The sequence below is a fragment of the Oculina patagonica genome, chromosome 4 (assembly GCF_052425735.1).
Source record: "Oculina patagonica isolate OP01 chromosome 4, crgOcupat, whole genome shotgun sequence".
Classification (NCBI taxonomy): Eukaryota; Metazoa; Cnidaria; class Anthozoa; order Scleractinia; family Oculinidae; genus Oculina; species Oculina patagonica.
Window position 1 is genome coordinate 28,407,688 of NC_135761.1, and position 27,470 is coordinate 28,435,157.

Consider the following 27,470-nt stretch of genomic DNA (forward strand, 5'->3'; position numbering starts at 1 on the left):
ATCAAAGTGCAATGCCTGGAAAATACCGAAAAGCACACGACCTTCAGGTGAAACCGCACCTTACAGTATTACCAATACACTGCACTTTGCTAAGTCTTAAAACTTTACATTGTCTAGTCGTCTTCTTCAATCGTTTATTTGTATTGTGTGAGATACATTTATAAATTGAAACCATCATGTCATTAAGTAATAATGCAATCTCGACAACGTTCTAGATATTATATTATGCACACTAATACAGCTCATGCAAGCCCTGTGGCTTACACAAACACAGTCGGACTGAGTGCTACTTAAGTAACTGCTTCGTGGTTTCTGCTGTACTGAACCCTGCCTTTCAAGGCAAAGCGCCCGATTTTAAGCTTCTCAAGCTTCTCAATGTTCTTGTTTCTTTCTGGTTTGAGATCGAAATTAAACAGGAGGGATATTAAATCAAGAAGCTAAGCTTAATATAGGCCAAACTTTAACAAGTTCTAGCTCGCGCGCACGTTTATTCCTTTACATGTACTACCGTAGTATTCGTCATAAATAGGTCGTCATAATGCAAAATGACAATAGAAGTCTGCTAGTTTGTGAAAATCGCTCACAGTCAGAATGGGGAGTGTTTGTAGTGTTGTAAAATCGTGGCGAAATTGTAAGAGGCCAAATGAATTTCGTCAGTGATTGCCATTTCTTCCCGTGTGCATAATTTTGACGTGTTTTTGTGGGTTTTTTGTTTTAGATGAAAGGGAACTTACAGAATGGAAGAAAATGGTGGAAACACAACTTGAAGAAAAGGTATGAGACAAAGTTTAAACTGGTTTGTTTGCTATATTTAATTGTTGTTATCTTCTTCGCGGCAAGCTCTAAGCAGTCTGGGATTGGTGCTTCAATTTAACCCGAGCACGGAGTGTCCGGCTAAAGATAAATTGCCTAGCAAGCGTTTCTGTATTTTGGGAATGCAAAAATTGATGCGAGAAAACAAAATTTTCGTGCGGCGAAAAAGTATAAACTCTTCCTTCATACAGAGACGTTTTTTACGCAGGCTAGCTAAGAAAGGGAAAAATGTTTAAGTTACACACATTTATTAAAATGTTGCTCTATTTCACGGGTGAAAAGTGGACCAAAGATAATATTTTGTATTTCTTTCCTTTTACCTAAAAACAAATCAAAAATTGACCAGAAAGGCTAACGTCCCTCGATTCTACGTTTTGCTTTTGTCACGCGAGCCAATTTGAAATTCAAATTCAAAATATTTTCTGTTCAAAGATAGCTTTACTTTGAAAACAAGATTCATGCACACTTACCGTTATTTGTACTTGTAATTATTTTTTTTAAGTGCACGACTCCACCAGCTTTACTGTTAGTTATTTAAAAAAAAATAAAATAAAATAAAGCTATTCATTCATTCATACTTTTATTTCACAGAATGACGCAATAAATGACCTGAGAGGAGTTTTACGAGCACAAACCAAACGAAATCAAGATATCTGTAAAGAAATTAAAGAAATTTTACGCGCCATTCAACAAGTCGAAAAACAACTTCAAGTGAGTAGAGAGCTGAAAAGTAGCCTTGATTCAAGTGGTTTGCCTTTCGTTTGTTTCTAGAGGCATTCCTTTCTTTTTTATATTGCGCAAATAAAGTGGCTTACGGGGGACACGCAGGGTAAAATTAATCACTGAGATCACTCGGAGAGAATCAAAAACGCTTGGTCATAAAATTAAAACGAACGTCTTGAAGCAAGTCTATAATCTTATACAAAAGTAGTTGACATATTGTCTTTGCTTTGCTTTTTTCTGGCAAATTTACCAGTAGTTTTTTAATTTCATGACTGTCTGCTAAAATACCCTTTCCCCCATCCAATGTTGCAAAATTGTAGCAAAGGGCTACTTGAAACAAACTACAACATTGATAAGGGGAAGGGGGGTTAGAAAAGTGGGGCGAAAGGATGAAATAATTCCAAATAACAATAAAGCAGGACCTAAATTGTGAATTATTGATTATGTGTCAACACTTTTGTCAATGATTGTAGTTGAACAAAACAAGCAAAAGTGGTCGTTTTTATAAAAAAGGCTGCTTTATTTTAAACAACCATTTAAAATTAAAAATGTATTAACAGTATCAATTTCTTTTCCTGTCAGACAAAAAGCAACGAAGATGAACAAGACGAGAAATTTGAGATTGCTGAAATGCGTGCACGAGTACTGCAGGTAAAACTTCACTTTTTATTGTCAGTCAGCTTTCCCCTCGCCAACTATCAGCGACTGTACATACATACACAGGGGCGGATCTAGGGGGAGGGTGCAGGGGTGCGCACCTCCCCCCCCCCTGAGATGACCTGCAGCTTTCTAATACAACTGGTATTCTACAAAAAAAACTATTTGTAACTCGTAATTTTCGAAAATTTAAGGTGGCTCTGAACCCACAGAACAGAATTTTTTTACACTTTGCCAAAAGTTGTATCTCCATCGTAAAAAATGGGGGTCACTGAGCTCGTTTTTGAGTTATATGCACTAAAGCAAAAATTAAGGGTGTTTTTAACAGGTTAAACCGTTACTATGGTTACTTATAACGTCAAGAAAATAATCGTAACTTGTTCACCAGTGATTAGGCATCTGTTTAATACCAAAACTGCTGCATAAACTGAAAAAGAGTCGTAGTATAGATTTTGTCAAAGTTGAGGTGCTGAAATATTCAGGAAACTGTTTTGAGCCACTTTTGAACATTTTATGACGTCATTTCATGAAAAAATGTGGTCGATTTGTTAAACATTCCTGTTCTTAAGCTCTGAACTTATTTTAATTGTTTCTTATTTTATGTTTTGCAGAGTAATGTATCTATTCTCACCTCATCTCTGAGAGAAACAAACAAACGAATCGAAGCAATGGCGTCAAGTCTTATCAAAACGGAAAATCAGCAAAAGCAAAAATCAGCTATGATTAATTCTACGAGATCTGATTTGAAAGAATTCACTCAGAAAATCACCGAAGTTCTGAATAATCTAGAGAAGCTTGAATGTAAAGTTCTTAAAATCGAGAAGGTAAGCTAGTGTGAAAGTTAATAGGCATAGTCGGGAAAAATCTGTTTCAAAACTGTTTGACTGACCTGTTTGTATTTCTCCCGTTTATTAATATTTTGTTTATTTTCCTTTGTAGTCGCCAGAAAGATAACAACCAGAAATTTATGGAGCTGTTTGTAAAGAAAAATTATCAATACTAGCAATAAAAATAATACTTCAAAATTAATTCAGAATTGTTTTGCAAAAAGTGTTTGAATAAAAACTATTGAAATCACTTTAGTGGGAAGCAGTATACTTAAACAGTATATACTTTGATTTTGGAACGCCAATAAAGAACCCCTATTTTGCATGAAAATTCAGACAGCAATTTTGAATTCTTTGCGATCGTCTCCAGCTGAGCGACAGAACGTCTGCATATATAGCCAGTTGCGTCCATCTTTAACACGGTGCGACTGTGGGGATATTCGATTTGTGATCGCTGTTTATTTTTTTAAAATTCTTTAAGGTTCTTTACGTTAATTTGAGTTACTGGAACAAAATCTAATCACAACAAAGTTCAAACAGTGTTCCATCAGTTTGCGGTGGGCAGCATGTTGAGTTTATAGTAAAAATGTAAGAATAGAAGTTTTTACAATTTTCTTTTTCAGAAATTTCCATCTGATTAACGCCTAGTTTTTAAGCAGTAAACTAGTAAACTCTGTAATCCTTTCATATCACATCATGTCCAAATTAGTGTAAACATCTAATTAACTCAATTTTAAAACTTTCAAACCTTCACATGAATCCAACTAAAACCTTAAAAGTCAATTAACACCAATTAGAAACGTCAACTCGTCCGTTATTCAGGGTCGCCACCAATTAGCAAAAACAAACATTGTTAATGGTGACTTGGTTTTTCAAACTCTAGCCTGATAACAAAATATTTATTTGCTTGCAACATTTGATACTTTTTCACAGCACTGACTTGAAAACTTTTTTAAAGGTAACCATACAATTGAAGAACGATTGCCAACGAACTTAAATTAATATTTTATAACTTTCGTGCGTTTATGTGGGTGAACAGACGTTACTTTTTATACAAGTTCTTTTTCCTTTTATACGGCATCTACAGTATTTTTAGTCAAACGAACGCTGGTATTTTCAGTATTTTGACCTAATTCCTTTTCTAGTTTATCTAACGTACAACATGGACCACATCCCTCTTCATCGCTGTAAAACATTTCGTGCTCGAAACAGCAAGTCCACGAGATACATAAATAAAATGTTCCACACACAGCTAACACGAACCCTCCAAATAAAACGGCGTTAGCTTCACCAGAAAGTCCTTTGTGACTGTATGGCGCGTCCTCTGTGTCAGTTTGAGCAGTCGATTTTGTAGCTGACCACATTAACACAACAGCAAACAACGAAATTACGGCAAATCTTCTGCGATGCAACATTGTCAACTCTATCTTCCTGGCCTGTTTTATCTCAGCTTCAAATTCCGTCTCATGTTTTCCGCAGCAGAAAAAGCTGCACAACTAAACTGCAGGCATGTAGCAAATTACCATTCTTCGATGGGGACGGTACACATCGAATTTTCGTTCTACCTATAACAGAATCCTCATGATGCTACTGTTTCATAACACATATAAACAATTTCTTTATCATGCTTGCTTCATTTGAGTCAATTAAATTTCCTTAATCATACCACGTCCATACAAAGGGCGCCACGTGATGTCATGTGACTTCTACTTTACTTGTAAACTGGCTGCCAATCTGGCAACACACTCATGGAAACAAAACACAGACTGGAGACCAATTTCGTGCAGTTTACTTAGCGTCTTGGGTTAGAAAAAGGCCCTGAACTGAAAACGTCAAACCCTACAAAAGCACGCGCTAGTCAAAAATTGTTAAATTAGTAACTTTATTTATAAAAATAACATTTTAATACAATGAAAACAAATATTACATCAAATTAACTATTAAAGTGTTGTTCAGTATTGTTGCCTGTGAACATCTACTTATCGATTTCACTGAAATAAAACGTTTTCTGACTATGTAAACTAATCCTTAATTTGTTTATCGCTACTAGAAGAACTAAGCAAACTACGAATTTGTCGAATTCCACGACGAAACTGACCCGAAGCTCTCCGAAAGTTCCGCGACACTCTCCGACCGACCATCCTCATGGAAACTCTCTTTCCCAGTCTTTTCATGCCACACCCCGCACGAGGGGACGGAGGATAGGACGACTGGAAAGGAGGACTTAACTCATCCCCTGAGTGGGAGTCTAGGGAGATTGATTGGAAAGATGATTCTTGGAGTTGCTTGGAGATTCGGTCGTCAAGCTTCCCTAAGAAGTCTGATGTATCCGCGCTGGTGTCGGATTCAAACACTTTGGCTAGCTTAAGTGCGTTCATTCCTTCGTTGTCTTGCCGATAAGGGTTCCCTCCCCGATCAATCAGCAGCTTGAGGCAGTTAACACGGTTCCACATGGCGGCTAAGTGAATCGGCGTCAAACCATCCACAGACGGGATATCAGGATCACCACCATAGTCTAACAGAAGACGAGTGAAGCGGAGGGTGAGAGGAGAGTCCAGTCCCACTGCAGTGTGAAGAGCACTCAGTCCATTCACCAGGATATTAGGGTCTGCACCGCGTCTCAACAACGTCACGGCACGTCTGAGGGAAGGTCATGTAAACTAGTAAATTATAGTACAGGAAATCTAGACTCAATAACATGTTCGCTATTTTGTCTCCCCAAAACAGGAAATTCTAGACTTGGGAGTTACTAGCTATGAAATGGTACCAAAGGTGTACTAAACTCTTTGAAGATCTTTGGAGGTCTTTGAAATACCTCAAATCAATTTTCAATTTTCATTTTGGTACAGTGCAAATGATGTTTGATTCATTAGATTCAGTTATCTAATAAGACTAACTAAGACAAACCTGATATTTTCATTTTCTATTGCATATTTCAGCTTCTGTGATAATGTTCCAACATCATCAAGGCTACTGTCATCGCCACTAAACAAAACAAGAAACGCGAATTACAAAGAAAGCGTTAGAATGATAAAAACTTTTTATCATTCTATTTATCTTTTGAATGATGCAGGAGAAAAAGGAGTGAACCGCGAATATGAATTAAGCTTGCAATTTGTCATACAGCCATCTGCTCCAAAGCACATAAACGTGTCACATGCACCACATAATACACTACATACTCCTGTCGTTGTAGGAGTGTATTTTACCTGTATTTTTTGTGACGTTGTTTTGTGTTTGGAGATTGGTTCTCCTGATGATCACAGATGGTGACTTGTACAGCGGTATCCTTTGGAAGATAGCATCCGGGATCTTCAGATGACACAGTGGTGCAAGATTGTGTTGTTGAGGGTGAAACTGATGAGTGTATCGACAGTGAAACTGATGTTAATGAGGATTTCTTTGAAACAGAGCTTGACGAGTCTCGGCAGTGTTTTCTAGTCATGTTGTTCTTTTTCACCGTGTCCAAAACATCTCTCAAAGCACTTTGTTTGTCGGTAAAATGTTTTGCCTTTTTTATCTGCAAGCAGAAGAAAAGAATGGTGAACAAGTCACAAAGTAAAAACATGTGTTGCCAATAACCCGTTTTAACTCTGCAGTTTAAAGCTTCTTGACACCAACGAAAACATTTTGAATCTTGAAAATCAAAAGAATTTTCACGTGAAAGAATTTGCTGCTGGACCCGTTTTGAAACAAGAAGCAGAAGTCAACTGGAAAATGGCCGGCTATGCGTACGGCGCGTCTAACAAAACAGAACTTAACAGCACTTCATATGCAGGCAAGAAAGAATTCGACACTACCAGCCTAACAACGTCAAACAAGGCCACATTCTAAAGGCAGTGACACCTCCATGTTTATGTACCTGTTTTTCCAGCGTCTTGAGATATTCACACTGTTTACAGTCACATGTGTTCACCTTTCCTTCTTCACAGATTCCTTCAGGTCTGGCTGTGAGTTTGCTTGGTTCTTCAGTTGCTGCAAATTCAAGTATCAGTCAAAGCTCTTGTAAGCGGACACCCTCGGGACGCGAAAAAAGTGTCCGTAACTGGAGCTGGCCGCTTACGAGAATGGTTCTCGTGAGCGGCCACTGGAGGTGTAGGGGATAGATGGCCGCTTACAGGAGCTTGCCCAGCTAACAATAACCGGACGGACGTGGATGACGATAAAACAAACACTGAAATATGGTACTGCAATTACTGTAAAATCATTGTGACGAATGGCGATGTGAAGTTGATTTATTAAAACAAGATGCAGAGGTTGTTAATAGGATTTTCTTTGGGCTGTCCGCTTACAAAGAAAAAATCAAAGTCGTAATCTCTGAAAGTTTCCGCGGCCGCTTATGGGAGTGTCCACTTACGAGAATGTAAAAATACAGAGTTTTTATGGGAGTTAAAACGGGGTTTCAGACAAGGAGACCGTAAGTAGAGCTGTCCGCTTACGAGAGTGTCCGTTAAGAGAGCTTCGACTGTATACTTTATTATAGGAATATAACGAAGCAATTTAACAACGCGAACAAAATTTACGCGTAATAAAATTAACACGAATTTAAGAAATGTTCTGGTTAAATGCTTATAGTAAACGTGTTTACATCAATAAAATTAACACGAATTTTTGAAATTCGCGTTAATAACATACATCATTAATTTCCTATAATAAGGTAGTATTGAGAAGATAATAATTTAGTATGTTCCAAGGACGAACACGAAAAAAGCCACGGTGAAAGTTAACTAGGTATATATTCTTCATAACCCTGTTTTCTCCGAACGTAGTGACCCTGCATTAGAATATTCAAATTCTCGTGGAATGGAAAGTCTCCTTACACTCACGACTGGACTAGAGATGTAGTTACTTTGCCGTGGCTCATCTTAAACTATAGACGTACAGTTACCAAGAATCTTACACTATGAATATAGTTGTAAAGAAATGATGTATTTATGTTCCCTCCGATGTAAACACTCTCAAGTCCCATGATAACATAAGAGTGATGACATCAGAAGGAGCACACACATGCCATAATTAACTTCTCAAAATTTACAAGTAATTCCTTGCCTCTTAATTTGCCAGGCATTTTCTGTTTTGTCTTCCATTTTCTCCTAAAGTTAAAAGTAAAATTGTTAAAACTCCAAAACAAAAAACGTTTGGGGAAATCAATTTTTCTACTCAGAACTGAGTAACTTTGCATACTATGATTTACAGTATCAAATACAAACTGGCTAACAGGTAACCATTGAAACTGTTACAGTAAACTGCTCGCGTTAATCCATACCAAAGGGCAACTAAAATATCTGGTCGTACTAACAGGAGAGCCGAGCTTTTCAAAAGGCCAAAAAATGGCCGTTATAACAAGTTGTTGGTCTTAAGAGGGGTTTTGCTGTTAAAGTACTTTATTTACTATCTGAAGAACATCACACGGAAACTGTGTAAAGGAAGATTAGCTGTTCGTGTAGTACAGTTTTCATTAAAATATTTAGTTCAAAAAGGATCAGGAACTCACTTACCCACTTATATCAACCCGCTTACCTTTTGACTTGGTTCATTGTTGGGCCATTACTTGCAGTGTTGTTTTGACAAACTAAAGAAAAACAGACAAACCATTTAATGGGTCTAGGAGTTAATCTAAACAGCAGCAACATGTCTTACAACGGTGGTATAAGGACTTTTAAATCTACTGAAAACAGCTAGTTTTCATTAGTAGAAGAATTGTACTCTCACTTTGATAAATAATTGTTTGCTATTACCTCTGTCAGCAGCAGTTTGTAGAGCGGTTAGCTTTTGCGTCAGTTCTTCTCCAATCTCTTTGAAAGTCTTCTGAAAGAAAGAAAATGTTATAAACAACTAATAACATTAAAAAGTGAACAAATTGTACACGTAAAGATGTTTGGTTAACACAAAGCTGAAGGCAACAAAGGCTATAGTCAAGGAATACTAACGAAGTTTTGTTTTCTTCCAAGAAAGTTTTCAATGAAAAGTGTTATAATTTTTCAAACATTGTTTGCTAAAGTTCAAAGTAAAGAGTAGCGAAATCACAAAGTTATAATGTTGTACAACCTTTTCTTTTGTGAATGAAAGCTGTGGCAATTTTGGTGAGGGTTCATCTGCTTCAATTTCAGTACTTTCTGTTTCTTCTGATAAGGGCATGCATTTATCCTCTATAGTCCTGAGGAGTTAAAAACAGCTTTCTGATAAACACTGAGGCAGTATAGAAGTAAAACGTTTACATACAAAGCATCACAAAGGCTACATTGAACTCCGAGTATTGGAATTGAATATCAAGGACAAAGTCAAAGTAAGATTTGAAATAACTATTCCACTTACTCTTGAGTATCACTTGTTGACGTGCTTAGCGAAGACACTGCAATACAACAACATGATATACCCAAGGTTATGAAATTCGAAATAACAGCTTTATTTAACGAACTAAAAGATGATCTACCAAACATAACCGTCTAAACAATACCATTTAGTTGCAAAAATTAACCATAAATGCTACAATGATCGACATCTTTCTCGAGTCGTCTTGAATTCAATGTAGCAAGAAGCGAAGATGAACAAAGTACTTTGTTATCAAAGCATCTTTGTCCGTTACTCGGTTTCAAGTTGTTAGTAAGTTTAATTTTAGTAACGAATTTAATTCTAAGTTGGTGTGTTGATTTATTTTTCTGTTTCGTTTTTGTTTATAAATTTTCGTGTGAGCTGGACCACGACTGAGTGCTAAGAGGATTTTTTTTTGTATACAATAGAGATAAATCAGTTACTAAGTTCATGTCTGTCTGATGATCAAAAGCGAAGAACCTACCAGCTCTTCTGCGATAGAACAAAATATACGCTTGAGCATAGCATTTGTTGCTTGGCATTTCCTAGAAGAAAAAACAGAAAGGCAATAATTTCCTAGTTCCAAATAGTAAACTTTGAAAGTGTTCAGTATAATAGAGGAATAACTCAATGAAAAATAGGACGTTCATGCCAAAGATTGAGAGTTGTTACCTTGGTAACATGGCTGTCATCGTATCGGTACCAGACTCCATTGTTGTTCGTGTACGCCGTGTAATGTCCGCTGCTGTAACCTGATGTTAAACAACACGTTAAAAACCAACTGTTAATTTATATAGTATCAACCCCTGGGTTTTTTTATTGTGCATCGTGGAGCTGTGAAATGTCTTATTTTTCTTGCACATACAGTGGCTATTTTACAGACTGAAAGCTCACCATGACCGCTCGATTCATCTTTTTCCTCAGAAGTCGCAAAAACCGATTTTGCAAGGAAAAACAAGTTTAACTTTTTTAACCTTGTAAAACTGGTTTTTGTAAGTTTATTTTCTAACTAAAATACTGTTTATTTTTGCAATAACCTGCAGGCCTGTAACCAGGATTTTGCATCGGGGGTGCGTATTCTCAGTGTAGAATAAGAAATAATCATCGGAAATCATTTTGATATTATAAAGATTTATTCGGTATAAACAAGGTGCTTTTGCACCTAAACGAGCACGGGTACCCCTATTTTTATTTCAAAATTTAAGTTCCTATAACACAAACAATCAATAGGCAAAGTTTGACAAAAATCTCAGTGTAGGTTCTATATCAATTGAATGACCTTAACACAGCATGTTACCAATCACAATGCTTACTATCGAACATTCGTTTCTTTGCTATCATCCACTTGTTATTATTCACTTACTTCCCTCATGACAGACGCAGCCTATCAGATCATAAATCAACTCTCCTGCTCCAATCTCCTCAGCGCTGTAATGTTCTAACTTGGTGTATTGACGCATGTCAAGTTCTTCCACAGGAAATTCCACAGGTGCTGTGATCTTGACACCGCTCTGACTGTACCTAATGTATGACAAATGTCTGTTATGACTTCCACATACACCAAAACACGAGGACATTTCACTCTATCGGCGAAAAAGGCGAAAGAATCTTTTTACCCTGTTGATTTGGGAAGTTTTCACTTTCCTATACAAAGACATCCTCTGTCTAGAGACTTAACAGTCTTTTTTTAGTTTATTTTATAGTGCAGACATCGTTTAGACAGAAATAATATAACTTGCCTTTTAAGATGAATTATAAGTGTGTCTGGCAGCCGGCACAGGGATAAACATTTAGATGCATCTCTCTCCTCGCGACACTTCTGACAATACCACGTGTCTGGCAACTCCTCGCTTTAAGAAAAACAACAACATTACGTTGAAGGAATTACAAAATAATTGTACGTCCACACAGACAAGATGTATAACGTAGTGTTTGTAATCTTTAAAACAAAACATTTCCCTTACAATGTAAACAATCAATGTCAAAAGCTACTCTCCTTGTATGAAAAGAAAAACCTTTATTCACGGAGGAGAGAAATTACTAAAGACTCAGTGGAAAAGATATTTTTGTAGACCAAAATTCTGAGGTGGGCGTTTAAAGAGGTAGCCAAACAACCTAAAAGCTAAACTTATCTTTTCTGTTTTTAAACTAACCGGCCTACCTTTCTACAAATGTCTTCAAACATTTTTGAAGCTGGAGTGGATCTTCTGTGTTTCGAGGTTTCCACATTGAGTCATGCTCCACACAGCGACTCATCTAATGAAATATGGTTCAAACTGAGTTTAATAAATTCTCACTTATATGGAAAAACACATATTCTATTTTGTATGAGTGGCCAACAAAATCTCGCTGAAAGACGCGGAAATGATCACAGCCTTCGTATGACGTACCTTTGGACTAAAATGGTCTACAATTTGATAGTAATAAGGGAACTTTTGTAAGCGGGATTCCTGGCCACTTATTTCAAATCAAACGGTTTTTTCGTTCATCTTTAAAATTGAGAAATCTGGATATGTTAATATGTTGGCTTCTGTGATCTTAGTTCATTCTCCGAAAGAAAAAACTCCAGGCAGGATGGGGCCAGTGTAATTTTAAAATTCCATAACTGATGCTTAATGTTTCTTTTCTTTCCTTTTTGATCTGAGAAAATGGATTTGTTACCCTCTCCGCCTCCCAGCGACTGATGCTCGTCAGATGAACAGCCAGATTGTCACATGACTGAAGGTTAAGGATGACGTTATTGTTGACTTGGCAACCAGTACAGCCGGTGATTTTAGTGCAGCGTGAGCAATGAAGTCCCTAAAAAGATCATAAAATGAGAAAAATTATGTTGATTCAAAACTATCCAATTAGAATTTAATTTAAAATGAGTGACATTATTATTTCTTAGGAGACATTTTGTGCGACCCAAGGTAGAAAGATTTAATCGTTGCTTTTCTTATACCAAAATTAAAATTTTACTATTTTCGACCTCAGCAATTACCAAAAACAATCTACATTCATGTATCGTATTGGTTAACGTCAATTTTAACGGTCTATTTGCTTGCGTGGAAGGTTAAAGGTCAAAACTACGCTATTCGAGACGCACCTGTTGGTCGACAAGATGTAAAGTGAAGGGAAGTGACGACACAGGTTCCGGTAACAGCTTTGCTATGAACGAGTACACATCTTTTCCAAGAATGTTTGTGGGTAGAATGATTAGATAAGGATGACCAAATAACCTCTTGGTCTGAAAGTAAAACATCAGATAAATTGTCGGCAAAAGTAATATGGCAGACTCTGTTAGAGGTGTACATGTGATTTTAGTTGAGAAATAAAGACTTTGTCTTGAAAATTATGACAGAATTAACTTTTTTGCATTTTCTAATTAAAAAAGGGACAAATACATGAATCTGCGCAAAGGTATGCTTACACTTAGCCTTAAAGATATAATTGAAGTAGAACAACCAGTATAGTTAAGGTCATTACCCTGTATTGCATTGCGCATCCTTACTGCGCAGAATTTTACGTGTAATAAGCGCGCGCTAGCGCGCGCACATAAACAAAATGGCGGCTTTTTTCTATGCGGCTTATTCCGCGAGAGAAGTTAATTGTCGCTTTCTCGTAAACGAGTCTGGTGACCTATCAATTTTTTCTTATATTTTGGGTGAAGCGATCAAATTCTTTCTGTAAAATGAAAACAGATCAATTCCTATGTTTGAAAAACAAATTATCGCTAAAAACGTGTACTTTGGCAGTACTTGCAGAGGAATTATAAAGGAATTATATGAAATATACACGGTCTTCCTGCTCCTAAACGAATCTGGTGCCCCCCCTTTTTTATTTCCCTTGAAGTAATAAACCAGTAGGCGAAGTTTGGTTAAAAATGTGTGTTCAGTTCTATTTCAGGGTAATGACCTTAAGTCAACAATTCAGTAGAATTAGGTGTATGTACCTTAGAATCTTCCTCGAATCTCCGCAAAACAACTGGAATAATAATCATTCTGTAAAAAACAGTCAGGGCCAAAAATTTAGAAAATTAATCAATTCAATTATACGAAGATGAAAAACGTGAATTTACAGTAAAATTTCAGTTACAGTAAAATACAAACACGAGTAACTTTTGTATCAAACATTGCACTAAAATTTAATGTCACATTTTCTCAAACTGTCAAGAGGATTTCAGTTTTTATCTCTGTTTAGATCATTCGTAACACTCGGTCTGGAATGTGATCGTAACGCAACCTTTTCTAACCATTTTCTCAGCCTCCTGAGCATGGCTGACAATGGCGCCAATTTTACATGCAAGAGTTGTTGCAACATTCTATGTTATTCGGACTCAGCTAAGAATAAAAATCTCTTTGAGCGACTATTCACCACAACATCAGATTTCTTCGACATTTCTCTACCTAGCTCTTTGTTTTCACGAAATGTTTTTTAGTTAACCAAGAACAAGACAATACCTTGATTTGTGCTCCATTTCATGTGTTTGAATGACTGCTTCTTGCTTTGCACATCTCTGTAAAGAGCAAACAGTACGTCTGGTTAATAACCAACTCATCAGACTCACTGATGTAAAACAGCATATTCTTTATAATACCTTCTTATTAGCCCTATCTATTAATCTTTCTGCTGCTTATTAGTGGTCAAACATGTTTTATGAAATTATATCAAAACGATAACATGTGCAGTTTGATTGGCTGAAAAGTGCATGTTTACAATTTTAAGAAAAAACGTTTTTTGTCAAATTATGGAAACAAAAGCAGCGAGCTGTAGGTAAGTGCTATCACGGCCATGTGCCACAATTACACTTAAACACGATTCATTTATTTCGTAGAATTTCAAACAAAATCTTGTTATAAAAGTCTTAGATAATTTTTTTTTGCACTCGCGGAATGTATTTAAAGTTCCACACCAAATAATGCGATTAACAACCATCATTATTACTAATTGTTGCTGTTGTTGTCGTCATCATTATCACGAATAGCAAAGTATCGAGAATGTCAAATGAGCATAGAGTACATATCATATTGTGTATTTCTTACCGGACAAGACAGTTGATACTCAATGACTCCTCCCGCTGCATCCTGTGTGAGAAATATAACAGATTACTCTCCATTTTGTTCAAAATGAATATGCTGTACCTTGTTTCTAATAAGCCTAGAAACGCTAACAACAACACAGCTATTTCCAACTACCCCTGCAAGATTTTAATCAACACTCACGGGGGTGGTGTTCCCTATATAGACGATATGGGGACGCTCTACCCGAAAAGAGTACCTTTTTTGAGGACGACTTAGTGGACGATATGGGGAGGCTCTGCCCAAAGGAGGTACCATTTTTAGGGCGTAGGTAAGGGATTTAAGGGAAAGGATTTCACGAACTGAAGTATAGGAAAGAGTAGGGAAAACGATCATTTAGGATTTTAAAAGGGCATAAAAAATATCTCGAACAGACCTACTAAGCGGTCCATTCGTTTTAAGAAAAGGGTTTGGGCCTCAAGGCCGATCCTTCCTGTATAAAAAGGTTTTTGAGTACCCCTCCCCTCCCCCCCGGTTATCACTTTCTTTTTTCTAGAAATCTTGACTTTGTAATTTTGTAAATGAAAAATGGTGTAGAGATTCAGGTAAGATCTGTTCATAAAAGGAGATAAAATAAAGCTTAGTAACCTCTGAAGTGAAAACAAATCCTTGAAAAGTCGCAAGTTATGATTTTATTTGTTTTGATGTTATGAATGTAGACTGAGAGGAAACTCTGTGAATGGCAGGATGGTTTTGTTTTAAAGTGGTACTATGATCAAAATTTTACCTTCCCTTTTCTCTTCGGTTTTTCAAAGTACTTACATTAAATAGTAACCTTGCCAAATTTTAAGTTCAAATTCGAATTGGAAGACCACTTATTTCACGCGTAAACTTCGGCTTTGGCTTGCCGCCATTACTAGATTCAAAAATGTCCGAGGACCAAATAGAGATCTGGAACTAGTTGGGGCGAGAGCATGCTGACGTCATATGCGCATCAACAAAATGGCTTCTTCGAAGGCTGGAGTGACCGATCTGGAAAAACATTGGTTTTCTTTTTAATCTGTAGTGATGTAGAAGCCTTATCTACTGCGCAAATGTTTTTTAAACATACTTCAAGGCATCTCCAGGTCACTTTTGAACAACATAGTGGCAGAAAACATTTCAAGAGGCGAAATTTCGTGACATCTTAACTCGCCCGAACCACGCAAGATGAATAATAGATCGTCTGATAACTTTGAGGGAAACTTGTACTCTTGGAAATGCTTTATAGATATTTCTCCCTGCAACCATTGTGAGGTTAACTTCTTCAACTATCCAAGGGAAGTGAATAGAATAGAACGCCTCGAATTATCTACAGTGAGTTTACTGTATTCGCTCCTTTTTAGAAGCAAAACATTGGGTGAGTGGCGTAATTTACTTCTGTTGCTCAAGCTCTCGTGTTCTAGAATAGTCATTTTTAAATTTATTGTAAATACTTCATGTCAAAAAGGTAATTTTATGTTTGTTCCTGAATTATATCCTGTATTGTACAAATAAACTTAAATAAATTCGCACGAGGCGGTACATTATGTGAAAGTACATACAGAGGATGCAAAGCTTAGCAATATCTTTTTACTGATTATATCACTATATGTACTGAAAATGTTTCCATTGTAGTCCTCTGTATACACTGTAGTCTTAATAAACTCACCAGCACGTCTTCAGTGTTGGTCACTTGTTTATTTCTGCCATGCAATATAAAACACTACAGTAGGACTGTACTTCATTGTGCACTTATAGTATTCATTAACATTTTTTGAGAAGTAATCTCAGGATAGAACAGTGTTAGCCTGTCTCAGAGACATACATGCTATCCGGATTTTACTCAGTATATCTTTATTATATTTAAGTACAACAGGGGCCATGAGCTATAATTATGACCTGTGCCAATCACTCATGCTGTGTGCAACAGAGCACCGTTGAAATCCTAGCTACTCTTTATTTTAAGTTTGCAATATATTTATTTTTGGCATGCTCTTTTTGTTCATAAGTTGAGAATGTAGTAGCCAACAATAAATCATGTGAATGTGCCAGAGAACCCCTGAGCTGCTGATCCATCATAATTTCTAACACAAGTACAGTCAAATCTGTACCATAAATAAAAATGTTGTATTGATTGAGGTGAGGTGGCCTAAGTGTAAGTTGTCGGACTCCGGATCAAGCGGTTCAGGTGTGGACTCTTACTGGTGTCATTGTGCTGTGTTCTTGGGCAAGACTACTCTCATGGTGCCTCCTCTCCAAGTGTAGAATGGGAACTGGCAAATTGATGGTGTGACGAGGGCATGCAAGTCTAGTTGCTTGGTGGGCAACTAGACTTGCATGCAGACCTTGCCTTTTTGTAACAAGAGGGCAATTTTGAGGTCACACAGGACCCTTGCAACCATTATATATGTATTTATTTAAAGAGGATACACGAACTGCGAAGCCGACAACAAATACAGTCAAACCTGTACCATAAATAAAAATGTTGCATAGCAATGGGGTAGTTGTTTTGATTTAGAGGGGTGGTGAATGGTCCTTCAAAAACTGCGGGTCTCGCAAAATTTTAGCCAAATTTCAGGGGTCTCGCCGTCTCGAATTTTTCTTTGACGCCTTCTCGGAGTCTCGATTTCTTTTACAAGGCTAAAAAGGTCGGGCTCGCAGAAAAGATATCAGTCCCGCCGTCTCGCAAAGTCTCGCATTAACCATTCGACACCCCTATTTAGGTGCGGTGACCTAATGGTCAGTGCGCAAGCCCAGACCAGTGTCATTACATGTATGTCCTACTTAAACCAAGATATGCTTTGGCCTGATGGGCAAGCAGGCTTGCATGCAGACTTTGCCTTTTTGCATCAAGGGAGCAATTTATTTAGGGTGGTATACGGAGCTGGCTTGTTTACAGTCACGTTAAGTTGACACAAGATTAGTCCCAAAATTGAACTCTCAATTACATACACATACTGCAGATGCACAATGTACTGCCAGTGATATTCTCTAGAAAGGGCCACTGTCATATTGCATATGATACCATAAAAAAATATTTTCTTGAGTAGATGCCAGACCCCGACTCAACGCAGGCTTCATTTAAATGCCGGTTCAAAACTGGAAACGTTTGATCAAGGTCCCAGTGTTTGTTTGAGGTCTAGGTGTTCCTGTTTATGAACTTAAAACTTTATACCCTTAATATTACTTTACTTGTTCCCATGTTGTGCATATTTTGTTTCAGTTATTTTTATCATCAAAAAATCACGGGGCCAAGAGGAAAACAAATGGGTGAAATGAATAAGAAAAACTACTCCTACCCAGTTTTGCTGCTACTTGTGGGACAGTTTCATAACATAATCAGTAAAATAGAGTGAAGGACTCTATACAGCATTCAAATGGTTTTCTTATTTAAAGAAACAGGAATACTGAATGCTGGCTGAAGCTGGATGTCTGAAGTGTTATTACCCATTAAAACACTTAGTTTTAAAAAGGTTTATTACCTGTATTGTTATGTAGTCAAGGAAGGTAAAACTGTATAAAACTCAAGGAACTTAAAATCCATTGATCACCCGCACCATCTTGTTGACTTTAATTTTTCTGTATAAATTTTACATTATTTCATGTTTATAAAGCTTTTTTCGGAATAAACAGCTGAGATAGATTTTATGCCCATGGCGTGTATGATAGATTACAAGAATGAAAACAACAGTAAAGATCATTTCAATCCTTCGCAAACGGCAATAGCAACCTACATGTATATATACATGATATATATGCAGAGCTCTCTATTAATTCAAACATTGCAGACATTTTATCCCAACTATTCAATGTCGTTCTCATCATACCATGTATTCAAACGAACGTAGTCCATGAATCGCCGTTCCTCTTCGTTCTTCGAGGCTTCTTCGATTGGACAAGAAGACGGCAGCTTCGTTGTAGGCATACAGCGCCAAAACCTCATCGATCGAATGAAGTATTTGCATACAAACATTGCCCTTTAGACCGACGTCAAACGGCTTTAAATTCTCATTATAAGAAACGATACCGCTAAATTGCAATGTCTCTTCGTTGCGGCTCTCTTGGGTTTCGCCACCGGGAAAACTAGACAAAGAATTTGTCGAAGAAATATCTTTTATAACCCTGCTAATTCTCAGTATATTCTCTCTTGGAACACTCGAAGCTCGAAGCGACGATGCGCATATGACGTCACGGACCAACTCATGCGTAAATCCGCTTTTCAGTACAGTCGCTGGCTCACTTTAGACGTCCGAGTAATGGCGGACGGGTTTTCCACGATTTTCGGCAAGCTATTTCAAGGCTTATATTGCTCGCAACGTTCTAAATTCTAGCGCGCTAGTTAAATATAGACTTATTGAACAAATTGACTTTAGAAAAAGACGAAAAGAAAAACAAAAATTTTGGTCATAGTAGCACTTTAATGATGATGTGGTGCTTTTGGCTTCCCAATTTGAAATAATTTGAATTTCACTCACCTGAAGGCATCGGCGACAAAATAATCTTCCACACTTGTCATGTGGAATAAGTTCTTTATCAGACTTCTCCTCCAGGCAAATACAGCACGTGCCGCTCAAGCGATACACGTTTGACAGCGATGCATGTGTTCTCTGCCCGGCCTGAGTCTTTGGAGTGCTGGTATTAGGACTTGCCAGTCGGTTGATATGGCGTTTATTTACCGGTGATTTACCAACTGCAGCAGGTTCAGTTTGAAGTTCATCAAGTGCTGACATGAACTCCGAAGTGCTTGCAGCCTCAGGGGAGTAGTACATGGTAGAGTCGTTTGCTTGACTAGACACTCGTCCCGCGGGACACAGCAGAGAACTTCGTCTCATATTGACATCGTCTTTAACGTATAAAGACTCCGGAGCTTGTGACGGTTTAAATATGTACAGTTTGCTTCTACGGTCAGTGAATGGCGTTAACTGCTTGTCGTCGCTCTGTAAAGGAAACGCAAGTGGTTCGTCTTAAAAAAGAACAAGTGCCGGATATCTACAACATGCTCAACTTTAACGGAACTTCTGATAGCCGTATATAGCAGTTTGATTTACAACTCGACTGTTAATCAAATAATCACGCCTTTTTAATTATCACTTCCCAACGTCCGCGACCTGCAGCAAATTATTTTGCTAGAAAGTAAGGCACTTGTCCAAACTAGTGAAAAGATGCCATTAGGCCACAAAAATTAACCTGAATCAATTGAAATCTTTTGAAGAACTTTAAAATATTTACGCTCATCGCCGCGACATTTGTTAAAACCAACAACTCGACAGCTTTGGGCAAAATTTTCAAAAACCAAGTTTATTTGCATTTTTTGCAATAACACAACAGAAAAGATCTCAGTGAAATCTAAGCCAATCAAGCTACTGCATTGAAAGCATTATGTGTGCTGGTCTGGTTGCTTTTTGTTGCTAGTATTAAACCTGGCTTCTGCCTAGATGTATTTGACTTGTTTCACAAGCGAGGAAAGTGATAAACCGTACACTGAATTTAATTTCAAGCGCGAGACTCAGCAACGATGCACGTTGCTAAGTCTCGCGCATGGTTTGATAAATACAACTACCGTGATTCCCTGCAGGCGCGCGCTATAGAGGAAATCGGGTATTGGCTAAACTACTGTCTTTAGCAAACAAAATTCACTTTTAATTACAGTTTTCGTTCAGCAAAACTCAGTAAGAAAAGCCTTACATAGTGATACAGTTCGTGCGCCGTAATTAATAATAAAACAAATAAGAAATGATTTCTGTACCATAATTGATATGATCTGACTGTTTCGTACAACTGACACCTTGATCTCCTTCAGCTGTGGTCGTTCATAATCGGCGAGTAATGAAACAAAGTTGTTTTTCAGTTTAAGCACAGTACTTGGTTTGGTCACTTGAACTTTAAATCTGATCAAAAACAATAATGAAAAGTATAGTGAAAGATCTAAAGACTCAAAAGAAAGAACATCGTTATGTGGCTATGCATGTGCTTTATATGATGAACAAAAAGTAAGCAAGTGGGTCCGTCAGTCAGTCAGTCAGTCAGTCAGTCAGTCAGTCAGTCAGTCAGTCAGTCAGTCAGTCAGTCAGTCAGTCAGTCAGTCAGTCAGTTATCAATAAATAGTTGTATAAGTAATAGTCCAATAACTACCGTAAACGTTTGCATTGTAATTTCATTGTTTGTTATTAAGTAATTTGTTAGCATAGTTGCTATAACACCTTTATTGTAACTAGACCAATACCTCCCTTTGGAGTGTAAGGCACAATAAAGATTCACTGTTACTGTTACTGTTACTGTTAGTCAGTCAGTCAGTCAGTCAGTCAGTCGGTCGGTCAGTCAGTCAGTCAGTCAGTCAGCAAGCCAGCCAGTCAGTCAGCCAGCTAGCCAGCCAGCCAGCCACTGAGTCAGTCAGTCACTGAGTCAGTCAGTCAGTCAGTCAGTCAGATTTATCTAGAACACTGGCATTAGGACTGCATTGCATGAGATTCTGTAAGTAGCTTACCTGACTGCCTGTATTTTGCCGTCACTTGTTTGTTTGGAATCACGTGACATCCAGGTGACAACTATAGGCAAGCGAAAAGTAGATATCAAAATGTGATAATCGGGTATAAACCAGTTACAATCACTTACAGAAAAAGTTGGAAACCGTTGGATACCTCGTGACATCAACTCAGCGTAAGGCGGCCTAAGCTTAATAATTATGATCAAGATATACTTACCAAATGTGTGGTATGATTCACTCAACAGTGGCACTGATAGAAACGTAAATGGTTGATGCTTAAAAGATTCGTGGCCGCAGTTACAACATGTGATCTGAGAAAGCGAAAGAAACAGCATGAATAATGATGACGTCTTCAGTGTCCTGTGTAGAGAAGCTAGTAAAATACCCAATAGACTGGGTGATATTAGTATGTAACTAACAAAAACTAGAAAGAAGAATGGCCCCTAGGAATCCGATTCCAAGAACTTATTAAGCTTACATTTTGCCATGCAGTAAATCTGCTTTAACAAAATAAGCGCCCAGGCGCACAAGTTCTTTTTTAAACACTTTTTACAAAATAACCATATCTTATTTAGGGAAAATGTTGAAAGTGAGAATGTTGCTGCTCAGACGGATTGCCTGCTCGGGTACTCTGCATTATACCAACTCTACCTTGCTTTGCAGTTGTCCTTGGAAAGTATCAACAATAAGGGAATCATTACATCTGGTGTACTGTCTGAAAAATACATCACAACTGAGTGGCTTTACAAACAAGATCATCAAGTAGTGACGGTATTGAACTGAATGTGAGTCGTTATTTACCACGTTCCGTGTACAAGCAAATTTTAATACTATTTTTTTTAAATTTTTGCGAATTTTAATAGCAAACTCGTGTCCCTGCCTGTTACTAGACAAACTACCGGCAATTGTATTTCTCGCAACTACTCTGTCGCCAATGCAGCACTACTAGAGCGATTTTTACTTCGCTATTGCGATGCAAAATGTTTTGTAAAAAGTCGCGTCGTCTGTTCAAGAAAAAATGACTGATATCTGCCACTTAGGAAAAAGCAAAATTGATGCTATTAACTAAGATAAAAAAGTTAAACTATATTGTAAGTGAAATTGGAAAAGCGAAACCATTCAGTTTAAAATGTAGACTATATCAAAGTTTATTTTTTCGCAGAAAAGGAGTCTAATTTTTTACAGTACGAAGACCAAGTAACGCTTCTGTCAAACGAGCTTTTAATGTTCCAGGATTTAAAGACACTACCAGACCTCCATTTCTGCTCTGCGCAGTCACTCTTATTTGGCTGGTCAGCTGATGAGGAGTCGGAGTGTGCGCAGTTGAGCTCTTGATGAAGTCCATCGAGAAATAGGGCGAGGAATTCATGGCAGTCATGCTAAAGAAACGGAAAAATAAATACCGTTCAATTAAAGGAAAAGAAACAGAGTCACTGGGAAAAAATTAAAGGAGATAAGAAAGCTCGTGGTGTTTTGTGGTGTAACCAAATTTATTGGGCGTATCAGTTCCCATACCATAACAAAAACTGTTAAGGTACAATCGAAACCATTTTACCGCTCTTTAGATAAAGACAGAGTACGGTACAAAGGTCAATATTGCCCAGCTCAAGCACTCAGCCACGACGTTTTTGATAATAATCTGCGCAATGCGTGTAAGCGAGCTTACTTAGTGTTTATCTGTGTCGATATTACCTGTCTCTGTGGTGTAAGCTGACTATAGAAGTGTGTAGTGATTGCTGAATACAGTTCTGTTGGATCACACTGAAGATAAGAACCACTCCACACTTTAGTCACCAGATCACCCAAGCTCTTGCACAACAACTGCTGAAAAGAATAACACATCATGTTATACTCGCTGGCTCTACAATTATACTGTTGTAAAAGAAACCAACCCACGCCAACCCCCAAAACGACCACTTACAGACGACCTACAGACGACCGTGCGTGCCTTGGAAAGGTCACACACGATAAACAACGACGTATTGGAGAGGGTTGATACCATGAATCCTTCATATCAAAGCAATAGAGGTATTAAATTGCTACTTTTACACAATTGTTGGTAGGTAGAACTTAGCAGCACTTTGTTAACTAGCCTCAATTCCATTCAATATTCTCACCTGACTATTCTTTAAGTTTTTCTGAGTCACCGTTTTGTGCCCTCCACCTAAAGAGGTACATCGAAAAAACGTCAATTGCACCGAGATGATTTTTAGCAATAGATTATCAAAATGGTAGCATGGCAAACGCTCTACGTTTAAAGGGCCTGCGTCACGGCCGATCCATTTCAATCCATTTCAATCTTCATCATCTTTGGCCATCCGTACCTTCTTTTGTATTTTCTGTGTTATTGAATTGTTCCTTCACTGTTTTACGAGGTTATCTTTAATATTTCACTGAATTTGATGGCCATTTCCCATCGCTAAATTTGGCTAAAATCCGTGAAACAGTCCCTTTAAGTCAGTGGATGTTTGATTAAATCAAAATATTTTCAATTGGTTCTAATACACGAAATGTGAAAAGATTCTTTTTTCAGTGAATTCATACCTAAAAAGAATCTGCAAAATGGTGTAACACTGAAGAGACACTGTAAGCCAGCGTTCACAAAACACGTGTTGCCAAGATTCTCAAGTCCACATACACCGGCCACTGGATCACGGAACTCTGTAATAATGGAATCAGTTTATAGTCATGTTAAGGTGTGATTCCTTACTGCGCAGAATTTTACGCGTGATAAGCGCACGCATCGTTTTCTCGCAAACGAGCATGGTGACCTATATTTTCTATTGCATAATTTTGGATTTTTGAGATTTTTCCATAAGTTATTATATTACATTGTTCCTTATGCTCGATTCTTTCTACCTATCAAGTTTTTAAGTATTTCTTGAAAGAAAACTTTGGTCCAGCTACCACAAAATGATATAACGCGCGCACACAAGCATAAATAGGGTAAGATTGGCCCATTATATCTCTTTTGTGCCTTTTGTAATAACGAGGGACGAATCAATTCCACGTCAAATCCAAAAGCCTATCGCTATTAAAGTAAGTAACTGTTTTTTAAATATATCTACATATATCCTAACCTTATATTTAGTTGAATTTGTTTGCGAGAAGTTTTATTTTCTTGCGACAGAAACTTTCGTCATGAGAACTAGTTTGCGTACCGGGGACACTCTCACTGTTTTACGTTAGTCCAATAAATAAAGGCTTGTGTAAAAATACAATGCTGTAGGCTAGGCGTCTCAACATATCAGCTATAAAGTGAACGATGTTAACAGGATTTACCTTCAATTTGGACTGGTGACTTGCCAGCCAGATTGTTTTTGCTGGTAACATCTTGTGTTCTGGAAACAAAAGAAAAAGAAAAAAGTGCTGTAGGAAAATTGGAATTTGGGAACTATCAGGATATCTTTGATTTTTCTTTAAAGATTTGTCGAAGATAGTTCACCAAGCTCTAGTGGACAAAGACAAAATTCTGAAAAAGCTCGATAAGTAGACTACTTCTGTGCTGTAAGTAGTACATGTACCCCCATAATATATAGAGAAAACGCATTTGCAAGCGTCTAAATATTCAATATTTGAAACTCTTATTCTAACTCAAAGTCGAGACTCGAACTTAAACTCGTGCAATTTATCATTTCAATGAGTTTCATGAGTTAACCTTGTATCTGTGACTTGTGCTGACTCGTCGATGTTACTTGAAACAGATGCTGTGGTATCTGGAACATTCTTTGGCTGTAAAAAGGTATCAGCTTAATAAAATACATGGCTACAAACATTCGCGCATAATGTATGATGTGTCATATAAAAGAGGTCAATTTTTCTGATCATTTTTTTTTTTTTCAGTGGTAACCTAAACACAAAAACTAATACTATCATAAATTCCGATAATACTTCTGTAGTTCTGGCCGATCCGAAAATAAAGCCGCCTTAGATCCCTCCAAAAGATATAAAAGGATGATGTAATTTCTTCCAGTTAGGGAATTTGTAGTTACATTTCGAAAGTACTACCATTTTTGTGTGCACGGAAAATATTTCAAACCCAAAACTCTTTCCAAATCAAACCCCGGCCATTTTTTGAAAAGCATGCTTCCTTCTAAAAATACCCTTCAGCCACACCCCCCACCCCCCTCTCCCCCCCTCCAAAAAAAATAAGGTTACAGAAAATCTCACTGTTATTTAACCGAACATTCTTTGGGAATGAGTATTTTTTGGTTTACCTTTGTTTGTTTGTCGTTTAAATCTCCTTTCTTCTCTCTAACTGTAGGTGCAACAGTGTTCTTTACAAACAGTTTATTGAGCTCATCTGAAATAAGTTTACAAAATAAATTTGATTCAGAAATTCACTTTTTGATTATCAAATACTAAAAGCTACTCAATTTAGTTTTTCATGTAAACATTGTTTACCTTTTATTCTGTTAGTATCGTTCACGGTGTCGGGTAATTTAACTTCTGTTTGACGAGTTTCGCTGGGTTTGACTTGAGACCTGCAGATTACAAACAATAAACAAAAAATAATTTATCAGAAAAAAGAAATAACGGATCTTATTCACACTACCATGGGCGTACGAAGTTGCAGAGCTCCAAAAATAGACTTTAAGCTAAGTCATCTTTGAAAATGTCTCTTGTTATCTAATAAAACGATCGGAGAAATATCGAAAGTCAGAAAATAAGATCCGTTTCTTTCAGTGAACTGTTTACAAATTTTTATTTTATCTTTTAATAATATTTAAAAAGGAACGCTGATACGAAATTAAAGTTGGTTTTGTAAATCTCGTGGACATTGGAGATCGTGTTTTCTCGTTTCAATTTGACAAAACTTTATCATGACTAAAAAATGCTATAAAACTGCACACCCCTTTATTAAACGATCCCTTTAGCAGGCTGTTCGTCTTCAATCACTCGCAAATATTTCTACTAAGTATAAAGCTCAGTAAGCTAATCAAGCTAAGTAGGTTTTAATGGCAGAATAATAATAAACAGGGCTTACCTTTTGCAACCTCCAACTGGCCCGACTCTTTCGCTAGCAAGCTTGCTGTTTTGAGCTTTCAGTTTTTGAACCTGAGTCTAAAAGTCACAGAAAAATGATTGTTGATTCAGTTTTATATTTACAATTGATTGATTTCATTGGACACGTGGCAGATACGCTTAAGCTTATATAAACAACGTTTTATTGCTGAAAGTAGAGTTTAAATAATATGCTTTTTACCTCAAGATCTCCCTTTTCCTTCTTAAGAGCTGCAATAATTTTCCAAGCATCTGATGCTAATCTGTCCTGCAATGAAGATTGTAAAAATACTTACAAACAATAAAGCAATGCCATCTTTAAGATTACAATGAAAGATTCAAAGCGAACCTTTTCAAGAGCCTTAAGCTGGGCTAAGAGTCGAGTTTGTTTTTCATTCAGTGCTTCTTGTTGGAACATCGCTACAAGGGAACTGACTTGTTTTAAGGTTTCCACTTGTTCTTCAGATAAACCAGGCTCGGGTTTGTTGGCCTTGTCTTGCTTCTGATTTTCCTCGAACTGCGGTGGTTCTTTGAGAATCAAAAACGAGGCTCGTTAACAATCGAAGAGCTAAAACGGTGAAGAAAAGCATAAATAAGAACTAACCTTTTGAAGTTATTGGAAACTTCTGAGCCTCCTCGACTTTCATTTTCTTTTCAACATGTACGGACAATTATTTATCAACAACTATTCGCTAAATCGGAAGGATTTTTTGAGTAGAATTCAAACAAACGTTTTGTTGTTGTGGCGAAGTTCATTGACGCGACCAACGGGCTTTGTGACGTTGTTGATGTCAAATCCCGCGCGCGCTAAACTTCAACCTCGTTACCAGAACGAGGTTGCCTAGGAGAAGCAATCCTTTTCGGAACTAAGCTTTATAGAAAAAAAATCGGAAGGGGGGTCCAAGCTCCGAAAAATAATTATCACCTTACGTACTAAAACTGCCGACGAGTGTCTCTGGCCATAGGTGAAAAGGGTCGAAATAAATTACAACTTGAAAAATTCCGGCGGAAGTTTTTTAAGTTTTCGCTAAGTTCTCGCACTTTTTTCTAAAATACGCTTGTGATTTTCTCTTCGCGTGTTCTAGGGTTATTTTCTAAACAAGTAGAGGTAATTACCTCTACCTAATTGGCTAGATCCTTAACAAAGGAAATTTGAATTTGGCAAATCAAATCAACCGTTTTAAAATCCCTTTGTTGTAAGCGAATTTACGGCTGTCTTGATTAGGGCTTTCCACAAGTTGCTCGGCAACTTTTTGGCAACTTTTCATATTTCGAGCAACTTTTTCTCCTTTGAGCAACTTTTTTCCTCTCAAGCAACTTGTTGCATTTTGAGCAGTTTCCAGCCCGAAGATCGTCGAAGATTATCCGAGAGTTGTTCAAAGGCCAAACGAACGTTCCCGAAGATTTACGAAGCTTGCCGAAGAGTTTCGAGGAACATCTGAAGACGTTTCAACTCTGCATTAAAACATTACAAAACTCGTCAGGAAACATGACGCCATCGATATCTTCACGATTTTTCCCAGTTAAAGAAAACCTTGTTATTTAACAAATGTTCCCCATAATATGTTGTTTAGATACTTCTTTTGCTGTAAAATTGCAGAAAACTGCTTAGAAATCTAACCCTCAAAG

General features: G+C 37.4%; 2 protein-coding genes across 5 annotated transcripts; one reads left to right on the plus strand and one right to left on the minus strand.

Annotated features, from left to right (window-relative positions):
- Positions 1 to 516: 516 nt before the first annotated feature.
- Positions 517 to 3,345, plus strand: LOC144652750 (uncharacterized). Of its 2 annotated transcripts, XM_078512804.1 has the most exons (6): positions 521 to 631; positions 719 to 774; positions 1,405 to 1,524; positions 2,119 to 2,187; positions 2,805 to 3,017; positions 3,133 to 3,345. In XM_078512804.1, the coding sequence occupies exons 1-6, from the start codon at positions 592 to 594 to the stop codon at positions 3,145 to 3,147; spliced, it is 513 nt and encodes a 170-aa protein (XP_078368930.1). In that variant the 5' UTR covers positions 521 to 591; the 3' UTR covers positions 3,148 to 3,345. The 2 variants fall into 2 exon arrangements, with proteins under 2 accessions (XP_078368931.1, XP_078368930.1); XM_078512805.1 differs by lacking the exon at positions 1,405 to 1,524 and having other exon boundaries at positions 517 to 631.
- A 1,540-nt stretch (positions 3,346 to 4,885) lies between these two features.
- LOC144650037 (uncharacterized) lies at positions 4,886 to 26,610 on the minus strand. 3 transcript variants are annotated; one of them, XM_078509676.1, is made up of 36 exons: positions 26,446 to 26,610; positions 26,191 to 26,369; positions 26,044 to 26,109; positions 25,825 to 25,901; positions 25,242 to 25,321; positions 25,055 to 25,140; positions 24,496 to 24,569; positions 24,120 to 24,178; positions 23,382 to 23,498; positions 22,955 to 23,001; positions 22,530 to 22,658; positions 22,092 to 22,216; positions 21,489 to 21,552; positions 21,055 to 21,148; positions 20,838 to 20,898; positions 20,100 to 20,241; positions 18,829 to 19,290; positions 14,357 to 14,398; positions 13,775 to 13,830; positions 13,267 to 13,315; positions 12,421 to 12,561; positions 11,994 to 12,131; positions 11,494 to 11,588; positions 11,072 to 11,182; positions 10,696 to 10,853; positions 10,005 to 10,084; positions 9,817 to 9,877; positions 9,336 to 9,372; positions 9,069 to 9,177; positions 8,759 to 8,828; positions 8,541 to 8,592; positions 8,070 to 8,113; positions 6,883 to 6,995; positions 6,230 to 6,540; positions 5,928 to 6,005; positions 4,886 to 5,660 (listed from the first exon to the last, which is right to left on the minus strand). In XM_078509676.1, the coding sequence occupies exons 1-36, from the start codon at positions 26,486 to 26,488 to the stop codon at positions 5,042 to 5,044; spliced, it is 4,269 nt and encodes a 1,422-aa protein (XP_078365802.1). In that variant the 5' UTR covers positions 26,489 to 26,610; the 3' UTR covers positions 4,886 to 5,041. The 3 variants fall into 3 exon arrangements, with proteins under 3 accessions (XP_078365802.1, XP_078365801.1, XP_078365800.1); XM_078509675.1 differs by having other exon boundaries at positions 8,759 to 8,825; positions 22,530 to 22,661; XM_078509674.1 differs by having other exon boundaries at positions 22,530 to 22,661.
- Positions 26,611 to 27,470: the final 860 nt, after the last annotated feature.

Excerpts from the sequence above, each read along its gene's own strand:
- LOC144652750 (XM_078512804.1), top strand. The coding sequence starts at position 592 with ATGGGGAGTGTTTGTAGTGTTGTAAAATCGTGGCGAAATT. Across the intron at positions 775-1,404 it reads AAACACAACTTGAAGAAAAG|AATGACGCAATAAATGACCT; the intron begins GTATGAGACAAA and ends TTTATTTCACAG. Across the intron at positions 2,188-2,804 it reads TGCGTGCACGAGTACTGCAG|AGTAATGTATCTATTCTCAC; the intron begins GTAAAACTTCAC and ends TATGTTTTGCAG.
- LOC144650037 (XM_078509674.1), bottom strand. The coding sequence starts at position 26,488 with ATGAAAGTCGAGGAGGCTCAGAAGTTTCCAATAACTTCAAAAG. Across the intron at positions 26,110-26,190 it reads AGCTTAAGGCTCTTGAAAAG|GACAGATTAGCATCAGATGC; the intron begins GTTCGCTTTGAA and ends TCTTCATTGCAG. Across the intron at positions 6,996-8,069 it reads AATGCCTGGCAAATTAAGAG|CAACTGAAGAACCAAGCAAA; the intron begins GCAAGGAATTAC and ends TTGAATTTGCAG.